At 38.8% G+C, this 19,865-nt stretch overlaps 1 protein-coding gene across 1 annotated transcript in view; it reads left to right on the top strand.

Annotated features, from left to right (window-relative positions):
* The window catches only part of THSD7A (thrombospondin type 1 domain containing 7A), a 332,730-nt gene that overhangs the window by 296,387 nt on the left and 16,478 nt on the right, over window positions 1-19,865 (top strand). The window contains exons 20-24 of the mRNA XM_077809385.1: window positions 538-653; window positions 6,386-6,503; window positions 13,371-13,516; window positions 15,547-15,721; window positions 19,038-19,211. Of these exons, the coding sequence (XP_077665511.1) occupies window positions 538-653; window positions 6,386-6,503; window positions 13,371-13,516; window positions 15,547-15,721; window positions 19,038-19,211 (729 nt within the window). The remainder of the gene's footprint in view (window positions 1-537; window positions 654-6,385; window positions 6,504-13,370; window positions 13,517-15,546; window positions 15,722-19,037; window positions 19,212-19,865) is intronic.

Below are 19,865 nucleotides of genomic sequence, written 5' to 3' on the forward strand. Positions count from 1 at the left end.
GTAGTGAAACTGTGTTAATAGTGAAGGGGGGTTGTGTGTAAGAAGAAATAAAATACCTATAAGAGGCATTCATTGTACTCAAAGTATAGGTCTTTCTGGTTTCCTGTGTTATGTAATATGGTTTGTACAGTCTGTAGTGAAAATAGAGTGAAACTGTTTGATGATTCAGAGAAAATGCTCTTGAGGAACTGTGTAATTTGAGACTCATATGATTTCTATAGCCCTAGAAAGCGTATTTCTCTGGCCATTGTGTGTGTGTGTGTGTGTGTGTGTGTGTGTGTGTGTGACTTGCCCCCAAAAAATCTAGATAAACACAGTATTTGACTTTTCAGAAATACATCATGTCACTGGGTACCTAACTATGGTTATTTCCAATATGTCTCGCTAATGGGTTCCATGAGCTTTTCGAATGTGTAAAAATTGATTCCGAGGGTTATTTTTAGGCTGTTTGAATTAAATGTATTATTCAAGTAATCAAAGCTTCATCAGAAATCAGTTTCATTGGCATCCTGTCCTGATGGTCTCGTTTATTTCCAGACTGGAGTACATGTCAGCTCAGCGAGAAGGCAGTTTGTGGTAATGGCATCAAAACAAGAATGCTAGATTGTGTTCGCAGTGATGGCAAATCAGTTGACCTGAAGTATTGTGAAGTGGTGAGTGGGAGGCTCTTTTCCTTTTGTGACTAAACTCTTCCTAATAGCTTTAATTCATGCTGAGCTAGCTGACCTGTGCTGCATGTAACCCATCGCCAACAGATGTTTCTTAACATTATTCATGGACTGCTAAGTACCCTTTGAAATGAGGCTGTGTCATCACCTGTGATTTCTTCATAAAATTTCCTCTGATAGCTTATGTGTGCACCCACAAAGGGGTGCTGATGATTATATCCTGAAAGAAATAATTTGGGAACAATAAGCAATCATGGCGAATAAAGGTAATAGATCTTAATCAGAATGCAAATCCTTCCAATTTGATGTGATTTCTGTGTAGTACCTTGGACAGCTGCCGATATCAATCATTTATTCAGTGTGTTGCTAACCATGTGTCATGTGCCATTCTGCAGCCAGGCTGAGTGCTAGCTTCTTGTACCCAGCTGTGTAAGATGAGAAACATCCAAGCTGTGTGAAAAATTTGCTGCATTAACAAGGAAATGGAACTTCTTACATAAGCATGTTCAGTGGGAGTAATATTCAGCAGATGGATCACCTTAATTTTATGTAACTGTTTCATGAATCCGTTTTTAAACGACTGCTCAAGGCAGATAATACTATTGCTTTTGTCATTTCATGGGTCTGTTAAAGGAGACTGTATCTAGTAATGAGTGATACTGTACAGATCATGCCATGAAGGACTATGGGGAAGAATACACCAAGGTTTGCATTACAGAGAAATCTTCCTAGTTGTTCCAATGGAAAGTGGATGAAAGTGCCTCAGCCCCCAAACAGAACAGACATTAAATCACCTGAAAGCAGGAGACTAGAATCACATGCACAGAGACCATGTGCCCTCCACAATAGCTCAATTTTATCAGCATCCTTTCCCCCCTCTCCAATGGACTTCCCTTGCCGACAGCTGCTTCTCAGGACTCGTCGTTAAGAGGGAGGGTTGCCAGTGCTGGAGGGAGCTATGAGAAGGTAATATATACTGGGCAGTGTTACATTTGAGAGAAATTCTGCCAGGCTGGTTCTGTTGTTACCCGGGGTTCTTTCAACCCAAAGCTCTTGGTAACTTTTACTCTGTGCGAGGTGGTGTCAGGAAATAAATCAGGGGAGACACGGCTGTCCGACCGATAGATGGCTGGCACAAACGGGATAACACAAGAGTGCTTTCACTTAAAGCTAAACTTTACTTAGTCTCAAGCACTTATACAGCCATCCGCAACAGGTTAGTAAAACACTCCCAACCCTTGATAATTACCAAAGCTGAGTGTGGCTCTCGAGTGACACAGCGGCAGGCTTCTGGTCGCCAAATCTTCCATCTGCCGGTGAGGACTGCAAGATGTATCCAGAGGAGAGTCCAAAAAGAGTCCAACTACCTCAAACTTTCCCCCCTTATTTATACATTAGACATGTCCCTTAAAGAAAACTTGTTACAAGCAGTTTCAGTGGTCCAGCAAAAGGTTCCTTCTGATTATCAATTAACCAGGTGTGGGTTTTTCCAGAGTTTGCAGCCTTGAGGCCCCCAATAGACATTCCTGGGGCACATTCTGCTCTTCTAAAATGCATGTATCAGCCACTTCAACACAATTCTTATCAGGAAGGACGGGGGGTCAAGCTGCCCTCTCTGTGCCACCCAAAGACCCCCCTCCTCTCCTGCCTTGCTTAAGCTAAGCCTGCTGACTTTGCCAATTTACAGCCTTCTGTCTTGGTTGCTTTTAGCAATAAGCCATAGTGGTTTCAGGCACTTTACTGGTTTTCCAAAGTCTCCCCGTACACTGTTTGTGTCCCTCCTGATCTGCCCTCTCCTCTCCCAACTCACTCAATGCCCATGTGGAACTCTGAACCCAAAGGTTCTGAGCAAAGGATGCTGCAGTGGAGGCCACTAACATATCCTCTCTTCTGAGCACACAAGGTTTTCCTCTGCATATGGATCTTGGGAGTATGATCAGCCCTATTAATATGACCATTTACATTCTAAAGTCTCAGGGCAAAAAGTCAGCCCTTGGATGCCTGCCAGCAAACTCCACAGAAGTTAACAGGAGCTGTTTGTGCATTAGAAGACAGAATTTGGTGCTTAAGCTATTTTTAGGAGATTACCATATTGATTATTATATAATGAGACATTGTATAAGTTATGGTCTGTCCATGTGAACATGTCAACAGAATGAATGCCTTTCATGAAACAATAAGTAAAAATGGATTTCTTTCTCGGTAAAGCTGTAGTAGTTCATCCCATATATTAGTGATTTATTATGTATCTACAAACTGTGAATTTGGGCAGTATACAGGGCAAATTATTGTTACTTTGTAAATAGAGATCTCATTGGAGAAGCCTTGAGCAGCTTTTCCCTAATTAAGGGGTGGGTGTTTGGCTGGTTGGACAGTGAGGACGATGGAGGCAGTGGAACAACTATTTCAAAAACATCTGGCCTTGAGTGGCTAGCCAGACAGAAGTCCTGGCAGCCACACCACCATTTACCAGTGACCGCAGTAATACAGTCCTACTTTGGGAGGACAACATACGATCAGGGCCGGCTCTACCGTTTTTGCCACCCAAAGCAGTGAAAAAAACCCAAACCTGTCACTGCCAAATTGCTGCTGTGGACTGGAGGAGAGAGAGAAGCTGCCGCCAAATTGCTGCCGCGGCCAGCGGAACACAGAAGCTGCCGCCGAATTGCCGCCACCGCGGAAACTCTGTTGCCCCTTTCTGACTGCCGCCCCAAGCACCTGCTTGGAACACTGGTGCCTGGAGCCGGCCCTGCATACAATGATCCGCTAGGTTTTTAATTCAAGACCACAGAGGGTATTCGCGTAGTCTGCATATACAAAGCCCTGATACATGACTAGTCTTACCATTCAGGCCCTTCTATTTGTCATGTTTTATGAAGAAGTGGCACATCAAGGTCAGTGACTAATCCAATAACTGTAGCATAAGACCTGTTTACCTGATTAACAAGAAAGCCAAGCTGTTGGAATCTTAAAAGACCTTTCATTCTGGGGGAGTGAAGGTGAACTATGTGAACTTCCATGTCATCAGAAGAAGTGGGATTTAAGAAATGACAGACTTTTCTATGTACTATGCACTTTTTGCTAATCTGATTAAAAGTGTTCTCTTTATATTTTTATAATGTGTACTATATGCATTGTAGTAAACCCTTTTTAATCTCATTTCCTTTAAGTATGTGTGGTGTGGTGGTGCATAAGAAACAGACAGACACCTGTGTCTAACTAATATTACAGATTCATTAGTTATACAAAACTCATTCTATGTTCATTTACAGATACATCAAAATTGGTAACTGTCATTGTTTTTACTTAAGGTAGATGCAGAGAACAGAGATCAGAATAGCCATCCCTAATCTGAATTTTTAATAAGTAGAGATATTATCAGCCAAAATGTTATGGCTACATATAATTACATTATCCAAGAGAACAATAAAACCTTATCTTACACTCTGCAGAGCTATCATCATTATATTCAGATGCAAGCTTACGCCCAGTAAAATTCTAAAATTCCATCCTGATGCTATACCAGTAGTTACTGTCCTAATGCGATCTGTATGATTTGACATTAGTTTCAGTCAATCAGCTAAAGAAGTTATCCAATCATCCTGATTACTGCCAGGATAAATCAATTTCCAGAGCTTTTTTCCAAATTGTGTATTTCTGTGTAAACTCTCAGGGAACATTAATAGTGGATCACTTGGTCGCTGTCTGTTGTAAAATTAGCACATCACGGAACTCTTCCTGCCATTTCCTTGGGCTCTTTAAAATTCAAATCACCTAATTCACGATGTCTCCCCCACCTCACCCTCTGCAAATACCTGTGGGTTTATTGTTACTCATTTACTTGCATTTACAAATCTGGAGACAAGCATTTTGTCTGTATCGGATAGCAAGCTTCACTACTTTATTAGTACACACTCTGTTGGTCAGCCTTACATGATAAATCTCCAGCCGAGGGTAGACAAAGGTCTCTTGTTGAGTAACAAATATACTTGCAGACATGCAAGTGTGTGTCTATGAACACAAAGTAACACAATTTGCAGAGGACGCTTGTCTGGCAGTCTGCTGCCCCCTGCCAGGTATAGCCAAGAATACAGAATGCTTAACTTTTACATATTCAGCACAACTTCAGTATTTGAAAATTACTAATCAGAAACCACCTGTTATCCAACAGAAGGCTGTGACCATTGGGATTTCAAGATAAGGGAAGTTTGTATATTTTTCCAAATGCTTAGCCAGCCACAGTTTCCAGGGCCAGGAAGCTCAGAGGGACTTCTTATACCAGAGAAAAGGGAGAGGAACAATGGATAAATAGGAAAGAGTTGGGGTCCTGATTACAGTGAACTATAGTGCATTTCAGCACACCAGGCTTGGGGAAGCCAGCCAACACTCTGTAATCTGGGCTGTGACTCTCTCCTGTTCACCCTTTGCTTCCCTCTTGGGCTTCTCTTTTTCCAGCTGCTGAAGTCCTGCTGAGCACGCCAGCCTCGGGGAAGCCAGCCAGTTCTCTGTAATTGCATGGAGTCGGCTCTGCGGGCTTTGAAGTCTATGCTCAGAAGAGCTGACCCTGAGAGCAGACTTCCAAGCCTATTGGCTAGTTTCCTGATTATCCAACCCTTGATTATCAAAGGCTTTCAGGTGTCCCCTGAGAGCTTCGGGTAATCAAGGTTACTCTGTACAACAGAGAAAAACCAGGAATTCATTGGTTGATCCATAAAACAGAACAGAGGTCTCCTACCTCATTTGTCTCAGTAAATGACACTGCAAATGTAAGTCTAATACTGCCAGTATATCAGGGTCCGAAAGCTACCATATGTGCAGTATATCTATGGAGTGCTCATTAATGGGCTTAAGTGCTGGTCTGTACTAGGTTTGAGTGGGAAAGACTGTTTTTATTTCCATTTGAAATCTAATTACTGGTTTTATGTTCTTATCCTTTGCAGTCATTTTTGTAATGTGTTTCAAGTTGTCTAGGTATCTTAGAAAGAGATTCTGTATGTTTTTTAATCATATAGCTTCAGATGGATAGATCCCTATCTGCAGCCTTCTGGTCACTAAGGCCCAGATCTGCAAAGGTATTTAGGCTCTTAACTTCCATTGATTTAAATGAAAGTTAGGCTCCTAAATATCTTTGCGGATCTGGACCTGAAAGACATAGATTAAATTCAATCCACTGCATAAAGGAAAGAACTTGTCACAACTGGAAGTTGCAGACCTGTTTTATGTTCATATGATTTCCTATCAGATTCCACATCTGCTCCCTATGCTGGACCTGTCCCTTTCACTAATGTTGGAGCTTTGTAGGATGTGTACTATGCCCTAAATTCTGTCTGTCTGTCTAGTCCTCCATAATACTGCTTCCTTTTTATTTTAATTTTGACAAATCTATAAATTAAAATTACAGAGCTGTATTCCTCCATCTTTGGGCCCTGATTCAGGAAATCACCCCTGTTTTTGAAGTGTGTTTAAGCACATGCTTAAATCCCCCTGGCGAAAATGGGATTTAAGCATTTGCTTAGGAGTTAAGCACAAGCTTAAGTGCTCTTCTGAATTGGGGCCCTAGTGAGGCTAATATATTCTTGATTTTTCTTTCTCTTTAATAATTATTAAATCTTTAATCAAATGTGATTAGCTCAAATTCACCCTGTTCTCAGTAGTATAGGCTAGACTAGTGGGACAGACCATACTTCACATGCTGACAGTTGTGTCTTCTCTTTTAGCTTGGCTTGGAGAAGACGTGGCAGATGAATACCTCCTGTGTGGTGGAATGTCCTTTGAACTGTCAGCTTTCTGACTGGTCTCCATGGTCTGAGTGTTCCCAAACATGTGGCCTTACAGGTTAGTCTGTTCTTGGAATATCTTTATGGCTGAGCATTTTTTAAAAATCCAACACAACTAATAATCTGCCAGGAATTTGAAGAGTAGTTGATTAGAGAGAGAATGATAGGGGGCCTAAGTCTGGTTTTCCTTTTCCAGGCAAATAGTAGGCTTCATTGAGGTATACGTGGTTAAAGTGAAAAGGATTTGGCCCACACTGGAAAAAAAATTCTGACTCAATAAATAGATATGAGATATGACAAATGATACATGACTTTGCCAGAGGAGATTGACCATACTGGGCATATTAAACATAGATGTCCCAGCAATGGGAGATTTAGCTTTACAACTCTCATTAATATTATTGAGATAAGAAAATCTAAATCATAATACATGGCTCTTGAAAGTTTAACCCACCATAATAACAGTCATCACATACTTCCTCTTTTTTTATACACAGAAAATAGGAGATTTTGCTTTCGAAGAGCTAATATTTTAATTTTATTTTTATATAGAATATAAACACATAATGAAACAAATCACATATAGATACATGCACAAGATGGAAATAGCATATAAATAAAATACAATGTCCATTATTTGTAAAACCTGGAAAACAAAACAAAAAACAAACAAACCTGAACCCAAAGAGGTCAAGCAGGGCATCAACTATTAAAGTGACTAAATAGATAAATAAGTGATAACATAACCTATGAGTACTGGGGACTAATATATACTAAACTGCAAAAGTATGCAATAGTGAGACCAGACATGCTCATATTTTTCCATAGTTTCTATTAAACAGAGTCATTTTTTTCCATTAATGGAGTAGTAGAGAGCTCACTAAGCCAATCTGTATGTGTGAGGGAGGAATTGCAGATTTACATTTTCTAAAATTATCTCTTTTGGCCTCTAAAATAGTTACTGCATCCACTTAATGTTAACTGGTAATACCAACTCCTCCAGCACCCCTCAAATATATAAGCTTGTAGAAAGAACGATAGCAACACTTAAAACGTTTTTGAGAGAGTACTGACCGTGGCATTCCAGAACACCTCCATTTCTGACAGATGTGTGAAAGGTTGGCATGTGGCCATTAGCATCTCCAACATTAATTGTGCGTTACCAATCTAGCCTTAAACGAACATTGTGGAGTGCAGTAGTACTTTTAAATATCTTTTTCTGGAAGAGTTGCAAGGATAAAGAACTTGAAGTATCTTTCACATTAAGCCAGATATCCCCTCAGGTTTCTGTTCTGATAGTAAGGCTAAATTCTTTTCCCCATTTTGCTTTGAGACTGAGATTGAGAGCGTAATGCAAACCTTAAGCCACCTATAAATAATTCCTCCAAGGTTTTGTTTCCATGTGTCTTAACATGTTCTTCTAGAAGTGAGAGAGTTGAAACAGACCAATTGTCCCCTATCCTTGCATGAATCCTTGAGCATAGCTGCTGAAAGAAGGAATTGTGAGACAGCAGTAGCTGATATTTGTTACATACGTAATCTAAGGAGAACAGTCTATCATCTTGTATTATATCCTTAATTTTTGTTAATCCTTTTTCTCTCCCAATTGTCTTAAGCATGGAGTTGGCCTTGATCCTGAGGCATAGGTTATCCCATAGTGGTACAAGAGGAGAATTAGTAAGATCGGATGCTGTAATCATCTTAATGTGTTGCAGGATGCATTGTGCAGATGCAAAGATTGGATTTTTTCTTAAGGGTATGGGAAGCCTCTTAAGATATGTAAAAGAAGAGAGAGGGAAGCAAATGGCATAGCTAAACTTTCTTCAATCTCAAACCAGGTTGGTTTGTATACCGAGCTACTGGAAGGGAACCACCTTACAACAGGACAAATTTGGAATGCTAGATAATGTAGGTACAAATCTGGCAACCACATAGTTGCCCAGGATGTGACAAGTGATGCCATTTTTTATCCCATATAAATTGCATCATAGGCCCATTTATTTGAGCAAAAAGCAAGGGAGAGGCTTTGAAAGGCAATAGGCTAATGATATAAATCAATCTTGGGCAGATATTCATTTTGGATATTTCTGTTCTCCTCAGTAAGGGTAGAGGGAGGAGACCCTACCTCTCTACATCCCTGGGCATTTCTTTTAATATGTAGTCCATATTTATAGAAACATATTTGGGAAGATGAGGACAAATGTTAACACCTAAATTAGTTATTTCTTTGCATATTTGAAATGCAAATCACCAGCATTAAAAGATTTTTTTTAAAAGTGGGGGATTAGGTTGAAACTATTCTTCTTCCATTCATGTCTGAATATTGCAGTATGTAGATTAGTGGTATGTTATTACTAGGGGGAAATAATTTTGTTATTATTTATTTGTATTGAAGTAGCACCTAGTCAGGAATCAGAACCCCATTGTGCTAGGCACTGTAATCACATAGAACAAAAAGATGGTATGTACTCCAAAGAGCTTATAATGTAAGTATAAAAAACATACATTTAACATTATTACAAAAATTTCCTGATAACATAGTTAATAATTTTCTACTGTGGTATTTAATTATTTTAAAGTATTTCTATTTTGCTCATCACCACAGTGTCTGAGCCCTTCACATACACATTGTAGGATTTGCAGTAGAAGTGCTTGGAGAGTTTATCATTACTTAGACATTAACAGAACAAGTTAGAGATGGAGACCAGATTTTCAAAAGTGCTCAGCAGCCACAAAGGGGGCCAGATTTTCAAGAGCTCTGCTCCCACGTAGACTCCAAAATGGAGTGGCCATTTTTTAAAAAGCGCTGAGTACCCAGCACCTCCCATTGTTCTGAGTTGGAGCTATTGGTTGGTGAGCTCTGCTGAAAATTTGGTCACAAGTATCTAGGGAAATTTCCTATTAAACATGGGATATGTCTACACTTGGAGCTGGGGGGAAGACAGGGGCATGGTTCTCAGTTCCAGGAGACATACCCATGCTAGCTCTGATCAAGCTAGTGCACTAAAAATAGAGTGTAGTCATGGCAACAGGAGTGGCAAGAGGGCCTAGCCGCACTGAGTACATACCTGTCAGACCAGTGGCACATATTCACGGCAGCTAGCTGGGAATCACACCCCCAGCTTGAAATGTAAAAATACACATTGTGTATATATGTAGGTAGGTAACTATACCCCCCAAATATATTAAAAATAGCAACATTATTTAAAAATACCTCTTGAGGTTTCATTGCTTTTTATGGATCTTGACATTCCTAAATATATCTATCTGATGTTGCTAACAGACAGTAAATTGATTTGGACAGGGGAAAAAATCTCATTCTGTATTAAAATAACATCAATTTTAGGTAAGTTTCCATACAGTAACAAAGTCTAGAATGTAGAAGGCTGATTAGCTCTCCTTCCATCTTGCACTAACATAGGCCGGTACACTTTTGGAATGGTTTTGCACATAGCAATTGCTTCCTGTGCTGGGTTTTCAACTCATTACCCTGAGGTCAGAGTTCACTTTCTTTCCTCTGTGAAGCTCCAACTGCAAGAGCTACGGATGCAAAACTATGAGGATCCACTTGACAAACCTTTTTTCACCTACTTACAGTGAACACAGGAGTAGAGAGGCCAAAAAGGGGGCTCCCTTTCTGCAAAAATTGTTGTTTTTGAGATAAAGTTTTGTCCTGAATTGGGACAAAATATCACAACTCCAAACATTTTCACAGAAAGGGATTTAAAAGAAAAGTTACATTTTGGAACAGCTGAAGTGCAATTTATCAACTTCCCAGCTGTGTTAAGGGAAAACGCTTGTCGATTTCTCTGAAGTTGACAAGAGGATTGCAGCCCAGTTACCAGAGTGGCAGAGTCCAGCTACTCCACCTCACACCAACCTACACCCTGCCCCCTTCAGCCAGGTCCAGGAACTAGAGATATGCTGCTCATCCCCTAGATCTAGGGGGAAAGCAGTGTGATTAACTCAAAAAAAATTAATCGTGATTAAAAAAAATGAATCACGCTCACTCGTAGTTTTAATTTCACTGTTAAACAATAGAATACCAATGGAAATGTATTACATATTTTTGGATGTTTTTCTACATTTTCAAATATATTGATTTCAGTGACGACACAGAATACAAAGTGTACTGTGCTCACTTTATATTATTATTTTTATTACAAATATTTGCACTATAAAAATGATAAAAGAAATAGTTTTTTTCAGTTCACCTCATACAAGTACTGTAATGCAATCTCTTTATCGTGAAAGGGCAACTTACAAATGTAAAGGGTTTTTTTTGTTACATAACTGCACTGAAAAACAAAACAATGTAAAACTTTAGAGCCCAAAAGTCCACTCAGGCCTACTTCTTGTTCAGCCAATTGGTAAGACAAACACATTTGTTTACAATTATGGGAGATAATGCTGCCCGCTTCTTATATAAAAGTGAGAACAGACATTCACATGGCAGTTTTGTAACCGGCATTGCAAGGTATTTACGCGCCAGATGTGCTAAACATTCATATGCCTCTTCATGCTTCAGCCAGCATTCCAGAGGAAATGCTTCCATGCTGATGATGCACATTAAAAAATAATGTGTTAGTTAAATTTGTGACTCAGTTCCCTGTGGGAGAATTGTATGCCTTCTGTTCTGTTTTACCCGCATTCTGCCATATATTTCATGTTATGATGACCCAGAACATCTTGTTCATTTAAAGAACACTTTCACTGCAGATTTGACGAAACACAAAGAAGGTACCAATGTGAGATTTATAAAGATAGCTATAGCACTTGACCCAAGGTTTAAGAATCTGAAGTGCCTTCCAAAATCTGAGAGGGACAAGGTGTGGAGCATGTTTTCAGAAGTCTTAAAAGTGCACACTCTGATTTGGAAACTACAGAACCCGAACCACCAAAAAAAGAAGAACAATCTTCTGTTGGTGGCATCTGACTCAGATGATGAAAATGAACATGCAACAGTCTGCACAGCTTTGGATCATTATCAAGCAGAAACCATCATCAGCATGGACACATGTTCTCTGGAATGGTGGTTGAAGCATGAAGGGACATATGAATCTTTAGTGCATCTTGCAACACCGGCTATAACAGAGCCATGCAAATGCCTGTTCTCACTTTCAGGTGACATTATAAACGAGAAGCGGGCAGCATTATCTCCTGCAAATGTCTGAGCAATTGGCTGAACAAAAAGTAGGACTGAGTGGACTCATAGGCTCTAAAGTTTTACGTTGTTTTATTTTTGAATGCAGTTATTCTTTGTACATAATTCTACACTTGTAAGTTCAACTTTCATGATAAAGATATTGCACTACAGTACTTGTATTAGGTGAATTGAATAATACAATTTCTTTTGTTTTTTAGACTGCAAATATTAGTAATCAAAAATAAATATAAAATGAGCATTGTACACTTTGTATTCTGTGTTGAAATTTAAATCAATATTTGAAAACTGTAGAAAACATCCGAAAATATTTACATACATGGTATTCTATTATTGTTTAACAGTGTGATTAATTGCATGATTAATTGCAATTAATTTTTTTAATCGCTTGACAGCCCTAGTTTCATTTAATTTGTACTAGATTTGACTAGGCATTTCATTCTGACGAATTGGCATTTTTCCAAAGAAACTTAGTTATGCAGCTCTGTTCCCACTTTGTGGCCTGGGTGGGGAGGTTTGCTACAGTTCATACCATAGTCCAGTTAATCTGGGAGCAGGATTTGTCTCTCAGTAGTTAAGGGTACTTAATTCCAAATTCATAATAACAAATTTAATTAAAAATAGACAGATAGGTGAATGGGGGTGGCCCATTTAATCCTGTGAGGTTATGAAGGTAGGTCAGTGTAATGCATTGCAGCACATTACAAATCTACATATATTGGGTACTTAATTTTTAATGTTGTACTCTCTTTGCTTGGTTGTTATTTATTTGTTTTTACAATCCGACGCATTTTGGCTCAGTGCATGTATTTATTCGCATTGAAGTTAAAACCCCATGAAAATATGGGTTTAATTGAACTCTTTGGAAATCCCTATCTATAGAGGAGCTACAACCCCCCACTACATTGCACATAAAAATGTTCTTGTGGCTTCACTGTATCATCTGTCTCAGAAATAAAATCTAATAGTCTGATATTCACCTAAGAGGAAAGAAACAGAATCACCCAAAAAGATGACTAAATACAAAATCTCTTCTTCATTCCATTATATAACTGCTTGAAATAGAATCTAGTCCTCAAACAGGCCTAGGTAGCATGTCACCCTCCATTGAACAGAATATTAATGTCAGTTAAACCTATTATATTTTAATTTTCTTTAGGTCTGGGTAAAATATCCTCTGTCCCTTGAAAATTCTCCATTATAATAAAGCCCAGGGAGACAAAGAAGATAAGTGGCAAGCTTCTTCTGCTTTTTTGAATGTAGACAATCAGCATCTTGTGAATCTGATACATTTCTAAATTTAATACAAGGAAAATGTTGTGGATTAGATACCCATATCATTCCCTCCTAGCAGCACAACTCCAGAACAGTGGAGAACCAAAAGTTTATCTCTCAACAGGGATGCCAAGAACAAAATACCAGATCAGGAAAGGGCACCTGTTTTTTCCCCAGGCGTCTCAACTAGAAAAGTATTATTTATTTATATTCTAGTAGCAACTTGATTTTCTAATCAAGGATCTCATTGTGCTAGGCACAGTACACACAAATAACAACAAAGAAAGTACATATCTCAGAGTATTTACAATCCACACATCAAACAGGTCACAGCAGGTCTGCTGTGCCGTCCACTGTATTAGGTAAGAATAATGCTAACGTAAAGCTTGTCACAGACTGAAACAGAACCATCTTGATGAGTCAATATATATGACCATCTCAAAGTTGCTTTCTCTCTCTCTTTCTCTCCCTCTCTCTCTTTTAAAGGAAAGATGATACGAAGAAGGACAGTAAATCAGCCTTTTCAGGGTGATGGGAGACCTTGTCCATCTCAGATAGAGCAATTCAAACCCTGCCCGGTAAAACCTTGTTATCGGTGGCAGTATGGCCATTGGGCTGAATGCAAAGTTGAGGTAAAAGATGCAATGGAGATCTGCAATTATTCTGGTCACTGCATCCAGGGATATTTGTGATATGCACACATATAACGTATGAAACGTTTTAGCCATTTTATTCAAATCTTTCAATTCAGGAGCATAATAAAGTGGTTACCATTGGACACCATATATACCAACCAGTACCACAGTTTGCCCTAGTTATTCCTGTTCTAAGTATAGAGTAAAGCTCTGGTATCTGAGATATAACTATGTGGTAACTTAAACGGTTTGACAGCTGCCTATCTGAGAGAGTGCTCTGTCCAGAAAGGGTTTTCACTTATGATACTGCCACAATTTTAGTCAGTATAAATGCTCAAATTTTAGCTTCCTGGTCCTAAAAAGGAGGGAACCTGCAGAGCATCGTCTGTGAGGGCACTATGGCTCTGGCACTTGCTCCCCTGAAATAGTCTGAATGATTGTCATCTTCTTGCTGGTATTTGGGGAGGGCACTGATGGGGGTTTTGTGGGTGAGTTTGACATGCCAGGGTACAATCCAGACCAGAAGTGGGGGCTTCTGTCACCCCTGCTTTGCAACCTTGGGTGTCTTACAATGTCTTGCTGAAGTAGCTCCCACCTGGGCCGCTCACAAACAGCCTTCCAGCATGCAAGCCACACCCAGAGTGTCTATGTGAAAGTGCAACCTGCCAGCCACACTTGGATTACACTTGGCTTTTAACAGCCTTGGTTATACTGCAGAATGACCCCAACGTGCTCTCAGTCGCAGATTTTCCCCAGAAATGTCTCTTGTGCTGCCCAGCCCTCTCCTGCACAGTCCAAATATACTAAATCCATTGTTCCTTTATGGGAATAATATACCCTAATCTGTTATCTCAAATAGAGTTACCCAGACAGTTTAAGTTAAACACAGTGGATTATATAAAACAGTAAAACAAGTTTATTAACTACAGAGAGAGAGATTTTAAGTGAGTACAAGTAATGAGGCATAAAAGTCAGAAATGGCTACAAGAAGATAAAATGCTTTCTAGTGCCCAACTTAACAAACTGTATTAGATTCAAGCAAAGTTTTTCACCACATGCTTCTAGCAGCATTACTGATCAAACTCTTCAAGTCAGGATCCTTCCCTCCCTCAGAGTCTGACGGCTGTTTGCTTTGTCGTCTCCGGTGCAGAGAATGAGGTGGGCGGGGGGGAGGGCTTGTCTTAGGGTGTTTGTCCCTTCTTTTCATTGTTCTTTAGTCCCTTTTTCAAAACCAATTCCAGCTGAGAACCAGGAGACAGGCAGTCTGCTGAAGGAAGGATGTTCCCTGCTGGGCTTTTTCACCTGTGTGAGCTGTATATTTTTCTCATCCCCTTTTTTGCTTGATGATTCTATTTACTGCTTAAATGCAAATTAAGACAAGCATACACTCCTTTGTTCAAGACAGGTCTGTTTGACCACTTTGGTGCTATGTGAGTCTGAATATATATTTTAACATCATACAGGGGAAATTTAGAACTTTATGCATAAAGCTGCTTCACACATTATGCCATTATATTTCTGCTCAGCAAGTTATGAGTTTTCAGATGATACCACACAAGGCATATCTTGTACAAAGCATATACAATAGTGTGTAGGGTGTGAACACGGGTATATTTTGTCCCAGTGAGATATGGTATTTTTATCTTGTTTTGATTTACTGGATGGTTAATTTCATTTTATTGTGTGTAAATAAGTCATTCTGCTGGAGGTTATTCCTTGTAGAGGACTGCTGCTTTAAATAATAATAATAATTATTATTATTGATTAATTATTGTTATTATTTCAATTGAAATAATTGGAAAAATACTGATTATTATTTTAATGACATCCACTGTGCTTCCATATAAAAATGACTAGGTGTCTTTCCCGGTCTGAAGCATTGAATGCTACAGGACCTAAATTGGCTTTATTTTTCAAGCCATCAGCATTAAATAAAGTAACAATAATCAGAAAGTCAGATCAGCTTTGATTTAACCACTGAAGACTTATTTTTCTTGCCAACATTTGTGCATCCCCTCCCTTTCCAGGATGCTCAGTGTGGAGAGGGGACAAGAGTCAGGAACATTTCATGTGTGGTCTCTGATGGATCCACTGACGATGTTGGCAAAATAGTAGATGAGGAATTCTGTGGAGAAATTGAGCCTATTATTGATGGCAATAAGAAGATGGTACTTGAGGAAACCTGCACCCTTCCTTGTCCAGGTAACAAATTTGTTCAGATATGTGTGTTGCATTTCAAGATTGGTCAACCTGAGATGGCCTACAGTACAAAGGAAAAAGATGATTAGCCACAGGCTGTGAAGTCTTCACCACATTCACCTATTGAACTAATGGAATTACTTTTTATCAGTAAAAAGAAAAGGAGTACTTGTGGCACCTTAGAGACTAACCAATTTATTTGAGCATGAGCTTTCGTGAGCTACAGCTCACTTCATCAGATGCATACCGTGGAAACTGCAGCAGACTTTATATATACACAGAGAATATGAAACAATACCTCCTCCCACCCCACTGTCCTGCTGGTAATAGCTTATCTAAAGTAATCGTCAGGTTAGGCCATTTCCAGCACAAATCCAGGTTTTCTCACCCTCCGCCCCCCCACACAAATTCACTCTCCTGCGGGTGATAGTAGTAGTTTATCAGTAGTTTCACAAGAGTGACCGTACTTTGTGATACTAATAAAACGGTGACTAGGGAAAGAAATACATGCATTTACAAATGTTTTTAAAATAAAGTTTGGCATAGACTACTCCAGTAGGCATTTTACTTTTGAACAATTGGCACAAAAATCATAAATGTTACTTTACCACACAAGAAATAAAGTGTTAATTGGAATATGAGAAGAATCCATTTCATGGATATTTAAATAACAGACTGTCCAAAAAACAGAGGGTTTGGTGTTTAAATGTTCTTTTTAAGCATGTGAACAGCTTTTTTTATTAAACTGAATCAGGGTCTAATACTTTTGTTTGTTTTTAATGGAATTAAGGAAATAGACAAAGGAGGTTTAGTGCTTGTTTAAAAAAGGTCACATTGGGGGCCAAGGAATGTTTTTCTGAGAAAATATCATTCTTAGTCCCTCCACTAGCAACAAATGCATGACACTCACATTGACCCAACAGATGTATCTAAAGGCGCTGTTGTGGTTTGTCAGATCTGTGACCCTCATACTAAGAAGGATTAAGAAGAGACAATAACAGCTGTTGAAGATGAACTGCAAAGGTTTTGCTGAAAATTAAAAACTTGTCTGTAAGTTCCAAAAGGGGGGCGGATGTCGCTGCTGTTATTAAAGTAATTAGTGCTGTAGTATTGGAAGTATTGATTAGCTCTTTCCGTTCCCAAGAAATTTAAGATATAGATTTCCTGTTTCCTCTGCCAAAGCACATCTCATCACAATAGCCATTCCATACCAAGCCTGTATCTTCATTGCTTCACAACTCTTTCAAACCTATTCCTTTTGGACTGAAATGTAGTGTGTCTTAGCAACAGTCTAAAGGTGAAATTTTCTAGAAATCTGTTGAGCTATTTGAGTTCTAAGAGGTGTGTCTACATTTTGCACTCATCTAAAAGTGCAATTAGCTATTTCATTGACATAGCACTTTTCATCCCAAAGAATCCTGCACCACTTCACAAACTATGAGTTTGAAACCGTGAGCAAAAGTCCCATTCACTTGAATGAGAGCAAGCAGACAGCTGATACAGAGCAATGGTTCTCAACCACGGGTATGTGTAGCCCTGGGGGTACCCAGAGGTCTTTCAGGGGGTACATCAACTCTAGATATTTGCCTACTTTTACAACAGGCTACATAAACAGCACTAGCAAAGTCAGTGCAAACTAAAATTTCATACAGACAATGACTTGCTTACACTGGTCTACATACTGTAGCTCCAGTTCTCAAACTGTGCGTGAGTTCATTTTAATGGGACCAACATTAGACTTACTGGGGCCCAGGCAGAAAGCTGGAGCCCAAGCCCTGCTGCGTAGGGCCAAAGCCAAAGCCTGATTTTTTAAGTGAGATGAAACTTGTAGAACGCAAGGCAAATCAGACTCCTGAAAGGGGCACAGTAGTCCGGAAAGCTTGAGAACCACTGATATAGAGCACTCCACTCACTAATGTGAAAGGGAGAGATTTTGACCAAGGACGTCACTATTCTTACTACAAGTCTCATTAATGTCAATGCAGAGTAGACACAGCTATGGTTTCCCCAAATTTAAGAAATATTTTAATTAACAAATTTGTACTGTCAACAAACAGTTCTGCTTTCTAATAGAAAATCAAAAGACTTAAGTGGTATAAGATACTCCATTTTGTAATTGATTGATTTTGTTCATTAAATTTAAGAAACATAGTTGTTCACTGCTCAGCCTTTAAATTTTGCCGAATAATGACCTTTGTTTGAGCAACCTCACGTTTAGCCAAGGAGAATAACTACCCTGTGGGGATGTGCTAATGATACACTCTAACTAAGTTTTCCAAAAATCACTTCCTGCTCTCCTATTATACATACATCAGTTCTTCAATAATTCATTTTTTACATGATTTCTTAATGTCAGCAAATAAAATTCCTTCATTAATTAGGCATCCGGTCAACATGGTGCTTATTATATTTGTTGTCAGCATAATGTAAGGTAACATGAATTTTTAATGGTCTTTTTGCTGAAATAATTAAAGCTAAAGAGGCTCATTTACAAGTCTCTTTGTGTTTTAATTTTCTAGACATCTTTTACACAGCAATATTAGCAAAACTGTCTTTACACCATGCTTCAGACTTTCTTAAAATATTCGCTACGCTGCTGTGAAAATTAATGTTTGTTAGTGTGATTTTATTCCTCAGTCTTGAACCATAAGATAATACCGTGTAGATTCCTACCATCATAGAATTTAGAGAAGATATTTTATATCACCTGTGCCAGTCTCATTTCTGACAAGAAATGTTCCCCACAGTAAGAGCTTTTCCCAGTCTACTTCCCTAATACATTTAAATGATAATGGCCTGTTTCCTACAAGTGGAGCAGAATGAGCAAGAATTAACCTTGACTTTCCAACTGGCTATATATACATTGTCTTCTTCTGAGCTTATAGAAAGTGAAGTTTATCATGAAGATAATGTGGAAAAATAGGCTGGAGCACAGCATACCGTGCCTTTCCATTTGTGAAAGGCCAAATGTTGAATGCAGTTTTTGTCAGAGACTGAAAATGAGAGCAACTTAGTACTAATATGGAAATGCTACAGTTGCTTGGAATGCTTCAGCATAAATAGGGTTTTGTAACACTTCAATTTCTTTGAAGAATCATTTCTTTTGTACAGAAATTAAAATAAGCTGGTGTTCTGTCACCTATATTTTCATAGGATGAAGGTAAGTATGGGTCTAAATGGAGAAATATTCTTTACTAATTAATGAGGCAGAGTTAGAAGGCATTATTTGGATCAGAACCTTCTATGGCCTTTACAGGTAGTATTCAGAACTCCCCTGGTATCAACTCTTCAGCTTTGTTACATCATTGTTGTTGGACAGGTGATTGTTACTTGAAAGAGTGGTCAGAATGGAGCCTTTGTCAGCTGACCTGTGTTAATGGAGAAGATCTTGGGTTTGGAGGGATACAAGCCCGATCCCGGGCAGTGATCATTCAGGAATTAGAGAACCAACACCTCTGTCCAGAACAGGCTTTGGAAACAAGATCATGTAACGGTGAGTATCAAAACACAGAAAATAGGCGACCGCTATTTTAATGTAAGATGAATAAGACTTTTTCTTGGCCAAATTTTGGTTGTGAGGTTGAAAAATGTTGCAAATAATAATTGCGTGGACAGCTGCTTTGTAATTTTATCCAAAAATGTCACAAATCTATGCCAATCTCCCATTATATTTTAATTATAGAGTCAATTCTTAAATTTCATGGTATTTTTTTTCAAAATGTCTTTAATTCTTTTTCCTCAATAATTGACTTTCATTTATAGCAAAACTTATTAACCTGTCATATTTCTGCCTCAATGTTTAAGAGAAGTGACAAAACAAAAATTTACTATATTCTCTCATTCTCTTTGTACTATTTTTTTATTTTATTAATTATCTGACAATAACACCAGTAGGTCCCAACTGTGCTTGCTGCTATTCCCATTCATTAGAAGAGTCATTCCCTGCCCATAGAGCTGTCAATCTAAATAGGCAAAACAGACAAAGGAGAGAGAAAGGAAGTATTAATGGAGACACAAAGAGAAACTGAAAGATTAAGTGACATGTCCAAGGTCACACAGGAGATCTATGGCAGAGGTGGGGATTCGGCCCAAATCTGCTGAGTAGAGCTGGGTGAATTTTTTTAACTAAGCTTTCTGACAAAAAAGG

This window comes from Eretmochelys imbricata, chromosome 2 (genome assembly GCF_965152235.1).
Source record: "Eretmochelys imbricata isolate rEreImb1 chromosome 2, rEreImb1.hap1, whole genome shotgun sequence".
In the NCBI taxonomy this organism is placed as follows: domain Eukaryota; kingdom Metazoa; phylum Chordata; order Testudines; family Cheloniidae; genus Eretmochelys; species Eretmochelys imbricata.